The sequence below is a fragment of the Prosopis cineraria genome, unplaced genomic scaffold, assembly GCF_029017545.1.
Source record: "Prosopis cineraria cultivar Desert tree isolate PC_DT_omini unplaced genomic scaffold, ASM2901754v1 PC13, whole genome shotgun sequence".
Taxonomy (NCBI): Eukaryota; Viridiplantae; Streptophyta; class Magnoliopsida; order Fabales; family Fabaceae; genus Prosopis; species Prosopis cineraria.
The window spans coordinates 4,585,403-4,594,368 of NW_026555344.1; the positions used below are offsets into that span (position 1 = coordinate 4,585,403).

The 8,966-nt window shown below is 33.0% G+C and overlaps 1 protein-coding gene across 1 annotated transcript; it reads left to right on the plus strand.

The window, feature by feature from the left end:
- The first annotated feature begins 6,108 nt into the window (after positions 1 to 6,108).
- On the plus strand, positions 6,109 to 8,739 carry LOC129290308 (trimethyltridecatetraene synthase-like). Its single transcript, XM_054927046.1, has 2 exons — positions 6,109 to 7,038; positions 7,918 to 8,739. The coding sequence occupies exons 1-2, from the start codon at positions 6,133 to 6,135 to the stop codon at positions 8,539 to 8,541; spliced, it is 1,530 nt and encodes a 509-aa protein (XP_054783021.1). The 5' UTR covers positions 6,109 to 6,132; the 3' UTR covers positions 8,542 to 8,739.
- The last annotated feature ends 227 nt before the right edge of the window (positions 8,740 to 8,966 follow it).

Genomic DNA, 8,966 nt, shown 5'->3' on the forward strand with positions numbered 1-8,966 from the left:
ATTAAGCTAAGGGTATTACTCTCATTTGTGAGTCATGATTTTTTTTTCAAATCTCACACTATAGGGTGTCGTGCCTTCAAACTAGCTTCTTCATAGAATAAGTAGAAACTAGTAGGTTCAAGTCTCTTGTTGAACAAGTGAGACAGTCCCTTAAAGAATAGCTGCAATAATAAAATATAAAAGAAAGTCATCGAGCTCTGAATGGTAGTTGTACCATGTAAATTTAATAACTCTGCTTCCCTCCCTAGGCAAATCCTCACCTTTTATGAGCATGTAATCTAATTCATACTTAACACCTAGTATGCAAAATTCCAATTATGTTCTTGCACGCAATGTACACATGACCATATGTAAAGCATGCAATCTTTCACAAATCATATTCATTACATCATCAATCATAACACATCACATACTAGACAAATCACTGATACATCTCAAGCTCAGCCCATACTCACGATATTATTACCTTTCATATTTCTTTACATAACTCTATAAACATGCTCTATGGAACATTATTTACATACCAACACAAGACAATCTACTTTTGTCCAAGTTACACAAATCATGTACCACATGTCACATTTGTATTGTATTCATTTTCAAAAGCATATTAATGTTATGAAAAAATAAGTTACAAATAACTATAATCAATTAAACAAGCAAAGTATAAACTATAATTCCTTTGGTTATCTCAAATTTTTGAAAGATCAAAAGTTTACTTCTCAATTACTAACACTTTCAAGCTCAACACAAGCTTGCATGGTGCCGAAAATAATCAATCTATAGTTAATCACATCCAACATTCATTAATTCTACCATTAATGAATTTACCACCTTTTTACTTAAAACTTTAAAACTCCTACAATTCCAATATTTCACATATAAGCCTACTCATAAAGTTCATTAACTTCATTCAGTTCACATAAGCTTCATTAAGCTCTTATATTACCATTAATGGCATTCAAACACTTTCAACATCCTCATTTATAGCCATTTTTGGCCATCGATAGCCCTCCAATAACCAAACCTTATAAAACCATAAATATTAGGTTTAAATAACCTAAATACCTTTCATTAACTCTATTTAAATTCAATAGGATTGGCCCATAGCCTTATATGTCCAAAAATTACTTGCACAACTTAAACCCTGACTCAAAAACTTAAGAAAATGGAAGAGGAAGGAAAGAACGAAGCTAAAGAAACTTACTTTTAGTGTTCATAAGCTTAAAAATGCTCCCAAACCTTTAAATCCCCTTGTCCTAATAGAATTCTCAAGTCCTTCTTCGTTCTTTCTTTGTTTCTCTTTTGTTTTTCACCTAGATTCATGACCTCTTAAGTCAATTTTTTGACTAGGCGTTGCGATACACATAGTGGTCTATTGTGCCATGGTGCATGATGCTCACACTATGGTATCTGACATAGATTCACACTTCCTTATTTTTCTCCCATTTTGAGGTTCATATGACCCAACTCTCCTTTGGATCCAATTATAAGGCTACAAATCACAACCCAACAACTTTGTCATTAGTGCTTTCTACTCACCCACACACCATTTACCCCATTAATTCACTTAATTACCCTTATTTAAATTAATTAAGGGTTAATTTTCATGATGTTACAAGAGAAATGCTCATATTTAGTGTTCAATCTTGTCTTGGAGAAAATTACCTCAAATAGAAGGATGCCTATGAGTAATAAACAGGGTGAGTATTTTGGTCCAAATACATGTGAATAACATAAAAGTAACGGGTGTAGTGATGAAAATAAAATCATAACTATAGAAAAAAGGTTTGTGCTTTATCACTATTGGTTTTAAAAGAGGTTTATATAAGTTTTAAAAATAGAATAGAAGTATTTATGTAATTAAGGTGAAATAGAGGAGATTGGTGTATTTTATTTTTATTTTTAAATAAAATAGTTAAATATTACTTAAAAAAAGAGGGAATCTTTTATGAATTCACTTTTTGAAATTTATCACTAAATATTACTGCATCCTTATATTATGCATCGACAATAAATGTTATATACAATATAAAACATTATTATCCCTCATTATAAAATCAAATGAAGCCATTGAATTTATCTCACCGGGGAGAATGCATCACGAGTAAAACCGATAATAGTGTGTGTCTCTCCATTTTGAGATATAAGGTACTTCTTTAGGATTATTAAATGCTTTTCCCCACTCAAAACGCCTCTCATTAAAATTAGAATCATATAACATAAGGGAGACAAATTAGAGATTTCATTAGGAAGGGGGTCAATTGTCAAGGTAAGGTTAAATATGAAAAGAAATTATATTTCACTATAAATTTAACTAATTCAATTAACTTTATGCTATGTTTGGATGCATGTGAATTTGGATTTGAGCCAAACTCATTGTTTCAGTAATTAAAAATATGTTGATTTGGATTTGAGTCTCCTACCTTAATCCTTTTGTAATTTTGAATCTATTCTAAACCCTTATTACTTGGTGTCAACTGAGATAAGAGGGCTAGAGCATATTAAGAATAGATAGTTGGCTGTGACCTCGGATCGAACCATTAGTGGTGACTAGGAACGCATGGTAGGAGTTGATTGGGACTGCACGCCAGGTGCTGACCGAGACTTGACCATCATCGTAGTTCAGGTCTGGTCGATGATCACCATCTTCGATTCGTCCGCCTTTGTCATTTGTCACCAAACACTATTGTTAACAAGGAATGGTCTAGTTCATCATCCAGGACCAATCCGCAACCCTCAGACTATTATAATCATCTCGTGCTAATTCATAAGCATTGTTTAGGATTGCACTTTTGATGTTGTCTAAGATTGGGGTACCACTATTGATTGGGACTGGACCACTAACATCTGGGCTTGAATAGCTAAAGTTGAACAAGACCGGGTTGCCACCCTTAATTTGGGCTGGACCACTAATTTTTATTAGGATTAGACCATTGATATAAATATAAAATTTAAATTTTGAAATTTTATTTGAGATTCAAATAAAGAATTTTAATATTATAATTTAAAATTTTTTGTACAATCCAAACAAAGAATTTAAAATTTATGAATTTAAAGTGTGAGATTTTAAATTTAAATTTTCAACCCAAATTTACCGATTCAAACTCAACCTTAACTAATTTTATCCCAACGCGTGAAGTTATGTATTTGTGTCTTGTTTGTACAATTGAGATCAAAGCTAGTGGTCGGGGTGGAACTAAAAGGGGCAGTTTATTAAACAAAGGGAGGGTGAAGGTCAAGTCAATGTAATGTAATGTAATAGTGCAACGAAATATATAGAGTTTATTTATGTTTAGTTAATTGTATACTCCGTCTGTAATTCATAAAACATTCTTTTTTTCTTTAAATATTTTCAAGTTTCATAACAGTTGTTCTGAAGAAAACAATGATTGTTAATGTCCTTTGTCCCAAAATACCTCTCAATAATTATATGCAAGTTACATAAGAATTAGTGGTAATTGAAGAGTATTTTTTCAAGTTAATTTTTTTAAAAAATTATGGTTCCTAACAATATATAATAAGATTAATCGATCTTTGCAATTTGATCAAAAACATCTTATGAATTAAAAGGAGTGAGCATTTATTTATAAATTATAAAATACTCCTGCCAGTTTTATGAGGAGGACTTTTTTTTTTGGCTCTATTTATAACTCATTTCACTAATCTTTTTATTACAAGTTTATTATTTTATCCTTCATTAAATATTGATATAAAAAATTGTGTTATTAAAGTATATTTATTTAATAGAGATAAATTTAAAATTTATTATTTTTTATTATGGTTAATAAATTTTAAGATTTTACTTAATTAGGACAAAACATATAAAAAGAATAAGAGGAGAATGATTAAAATAGAAGGGAAGGAAGCAAAAGCAAGTGGGGAGAGACGCGCGAATACTCATGGTGGGTGTACCAGAAAAAATAAAATAGTACCAAAAAGGCGAAAACCTGTGGGTTCTGGGGGTTTGGTTTACACGGTCAAATGACTTGAATTAGTTTATTATGAAATTTTGACTTGCAATGCTGACATGCACAGTTGCATAAAATAAATATATTACAGATGTTCTAAATTATTCGTGAGGCTACAAATTGGCCCGTGCAAGGCCTGGTGATATCTCATTTAAGTAAAATTATAACAGAAATATAAATTTAATTTAAAAACTATCTCCATTTATTTATTAAAATATAATTATAATTTAATTTTAATAATTTATATTTTAAATTATTAAAATTAAATTAATCTACATCAATAAATTATCATATATAAAACATAAAAAATTTAAAATACAAAAACTCATTTTTGATGTTTTTATTTTATTGATATTAATTTTTTATTTTAATTTCTTTAAATTAAATCTTATAATTTTTATGAACCAAATTTTTTATAATATATATTTAAATAGCTCAATTTAAAATAAAAATTAACAAGTTTAATAAATTTATATTTAACTTAACTTTATAAATTAATTGATATAATTTTATAAATTAAAAATATAAAAATAATAAATTTAAATTTAAACTAACTAATTTAATTATATTTATATTTAATTTTAATTATGAGTGAGTTGGTATAATTTTATAAATTAAAAATATTAAAATATTAAAACATTAAATTCAGAAAATTAACTAAAAGGTTTAACAACTATCATTTTAAGATTTTTGAGATAGTAGGTCATGGAATAAATAAATAAAATAATGCAAAAGAAAGCGTGGACTTGGAAGTCAACAAGTCTGGTTTAAAAGAGCGGAAGTAACGTGTCACGGCACCCTAGCAGCAGTAACTACCAACCTTGATGACGGAATATATCATTTAATGGAGCCCGAAAAAATTATTTGTTTATTTTTCTTTGAACATATAAGCAGGTGGCAAAATTATATACTCATTATATTTAAAAATATAAAATATTTTTAAATTTTTTAAAGTTTAATTATTATTTTTTTAAAAGTGTCCCTATTAATAATAATTTTATATTTATTATAGGGTATTTAATGAGAATAAATATAAAAAGATAGAGTTAATTTAAAAGTAGGTAATTACTTTATTAAAAGATAAAATTTAATTAAAAATATTTTATATTTTTAAATGAAGAGAGTATGTTAGAGGCTTGCTTTGCTATTTTTCTCTCTGTGACATTTATTTTAAAAAAAATTCATAGAAATATCAATTATACAATAATTGATAATAAATTTCTTAAATTTGACCTATTACTAAAAGGTCACTTAAAAAACTGGTGAAAAAAATTTTAGTTGTAAATTTTTAAATTTGACTTATAAGTATCATGGGGACTTCTAAAAAAACCTCATAACGGGGAAACAATTCACAAGTCTTTCAAATGACACTTTTGAATAAAATTTAAAAAAATTTAAAACTTATTTCCTGTGTTTTGTGCAAGTTTTCCAGCGGCCTATTAATGATAAATCAAATATAAGGAATTTATTAGTAATTTTTTTTACTTGGGACCTATTTATAATTCATGCTTATTTATTTTTATAAAAACAAAAAAAATATCGTTCCGCATGTGAATTATATACTAATCATAAGCAAATTTGCGAAGGGACCGAGCAAAGTGGCCTGCAGGGCCGTGGGCCTTCGGGAGAAGTAGAAAAGAAGTTGGCGGGTGACTTCCTTCTTTCTCTTTCACTGACTCTCTTGTACCTTCCCAGAAATTCATTCTCATTTTCACGGCAACTGCGAGCCCCGTCACTTCAAGCTGCAAATGCTGTCACTAAAAATGAGATTAAAATTTAAAATTATATCACTAACACTAAATGAGGGACAACCTGTACAGTGTACAATAACAATTTCTCAAAAACTTCAATAAATAAATTAGTCATAAATATAGTATATCAAGGGCTAAATTCAACTTGCAGGAATTATATCAACTTAATCCAATATTACTGGGATATTAAATTATGATAACTTGTGCTTTTCTTGCAAGTCAAGGTCCTGTTTATATTCTATTTATAGCTATGTAACCGGCAATTTAACTTTAGCTTTTTTTCGGGCCATCAAAATAACTTTTTTTTTTTTTGCTGCCACCGGTAACTTTTCATGCTCTATAAATGCCTTCGGTTGCCCAACTGAAAATCACATCACAAACATAACGCAGTCCATCGCCCAATAACAACTATGGCAGTGGAATTGGCGGGCTTTCCAACGGCAGCCGCATGGCTCGCAACCTTCGCCGTCCTCCTCCTCTTCGGCCGCCACCTCCGCCGCCGCCGATACAACCTGCCACCCGGCCCAAGGCCCTGGCCCGTCATCGGCAACCTCAACCTCATAGGCCACCTCCCTCACCGCTCCATCCACGCCCTCTCTGAAAAATACGGCCCCATCATGCACGTCTGGTTTGGATCCAACCCAGTTGTTGTCGGCTCCTCCGTTGAGTTGGCCAGAGAGTTCCTCAAAACCCACGACGCTACCCTGGCCGGCCGCCCCAAGTTCGCCGCCGGCAAGTACACCACCTACAACTACTCCGACATCACTTGGTCCCAGTACGGCCCGTACTGGCGACAAGCTCGCAAAATGTGCCTGACGGAACTGTTCAGCGCTAAACGCCTAGAATCCTACGAGTACATCAGAAGAGAAGAGTTGAAAGCTCTTCTGAAGGAATTACACGATTCGGCGAGCAAGACCATAGTGCTGAAAGATCACCTCACAACTCTGAGCCTGAACGTTATAAGTAGGATGGTACTGGGGAAGAAGTACACGGAGAAGAGCGATGACGCGATCGTGTCGCCGGAGGAGTTCAAGAAGATGCTGGACGAGCTGTTCCTGTTGAACGGAGTGTTTAACATCGGAGACTTCATCCCGTGGATCGATTTTCTGGATCTGCAGGGTTACATAAAGAGGATGAAGGCGTTGAGCAAGAAGTTCGATAGATTCATGGAACACGTTTTGGATGAACATAACGAAAGAAGAAGAGGGGTTTCAGATTATGTCCCTAAAGATATGGTGGACGTGCTTCTTCAACTTGCAGATGATCCCACTCTCGAGGTCAAGCTCGAGAGGCATGGAGTCAAAGCCTTTTCTCAGGTAATTTTTTTTTTCATTTAAATTATCAAATAAGAATATTCATATTTTTTTAAAATTTATATTTTTTTGATAATTTTGTAAATTATGCGCATGACTTTAAAGAGCAATTCTTGAGACAGGTAGCCACTTGTTGGTAATGTGCTAATTTCTTTTTCTTATTTTTGATTCAAAAACCAATGACTGAGATGTGATGGGATTACCAATTCACCTGACTTCTTTCTTGATAAGTATCATATATAAAAAATTATTTTCTATGGTTTAAATTAAAATAAATGCCTTTTTTTAATTTTTAATAAAAATATTAAATACTTTCTTTTATGTTTGAGTTTGACATATATTGTTGCATCTATGTCAGTGATCAAGTAGTATTTATTTGAAGAATACCGAGACAATTTTAGGAATGTATTGATTTTATAAAATATTATATTATTTAATATTTTATTGAACCAGCAAACGAATGATATTGTTATGACATTTTTCTGTAAGGCACTAAGCATATAAATATGTGTGTGTATGGAGTGGTATTTCTTTCATTATTGATTGTGCATGTGTATGTTTGATTTTGAGCTTCTTAAAAAATTTATTTATAATAAATTTATTTGTTAAAAATTAGTTACTTTTACATAATTTATATTTAGATGATTTTTTAAATATCAGTTTAAGAAAGTTATCTTTTTTAAATTAATGGAATGTTATTGAAAAATTGAAAACTAACTTTTAGAACGTAGTTTAAATAAGCTTGCAGGTAGCACATGTAATTTCAACCGTACTGCAAATTTAATAAATAAAAAATTTAAAATAAATCACGTGAATCTTCGCAAAAGGGCAGCATCTTGACCAATTATATTGGTGACGAACCTGATTTGTGTGGAATGTCAGGACTTAATAGCCGGAGGAACAGAGAGCTCGGCAGTAACAGTAGAATGGGCAATCTCAGAGCTTCTGAGAAAGCCGGAGATATTCGAGAAGGCGACGGAGGAGCTGGACAGAGTGATCGGAAGAGATCGATGGGTTGAAGAGAAAGACGTCCCCAACTTACCCTACATCAACGCCATAGCCAAAGAAACCATGAGGCTCCACCCTGTGGCTCCCATGCTGGTGCCGAGAATGGCCAGAGACGACGTCAAGATTGCCGGCTACGACATCCCCAAAGGAACTCAGGTGCTGGTGAACGTCTGGACCATCGGAAGAGACCCGACGATATGGGAAAATCCGAACGAGTTCGAACCAGAGAGGTTCTTGAGTAAGAACATCGACGTGAAGGGGCATGACTTCGAGCTTTTGCCGTTCGGAGCAGGAAGAAGAATGTGCCCGGGATATCCTCTGGGGTTGAAGGTGATTCAGGCGAGCTTGGCGAATCTGTTGCATGGGTTTCATTGGAGACTGAAGGACGGGATGAAGAAGGAGGATGTAAGTATGGAGGAGATCTTCGGGCTCTCTACTCCCAAGAAACTGCCACTTGAAGCTGTGGTTGAGCCCAGACTTGCTCCTCATCTTTACTAATGGGGGCCTCCATTTCCAGCTATCTACGATCTCAAGTTTAGGTTATATATCGTCTCTAGTAAGATTAAGAGTTTGAGGGAGATAGAGTATTGTAACCTAATAAATATATGCTGATGGGTATATTGATGTTTCTGGGTTTGCTTAAATTTTCTCCCACATGAAATTAAATATTGAGAATGTTGGGGCTTTTACAGTTCACTGTTTTACATTGTGTGAGGTTGCTAGCTTTCAAATTAATGTTTCAGCTTTGCCCCTTTTTACTGATGTGGGGAAGAGCAGAGATGAGACGTTGGAATTTAAAGATAAACCAATGGCTCAGACGCACGATCATAGGCCACCCCGCCGACACGTGGCGTACGACAAGGCTTGGCGCCCCGCCATGAGCATGGGATTTGGATGTGGTGAGGGTGACCTACAAATTTGCC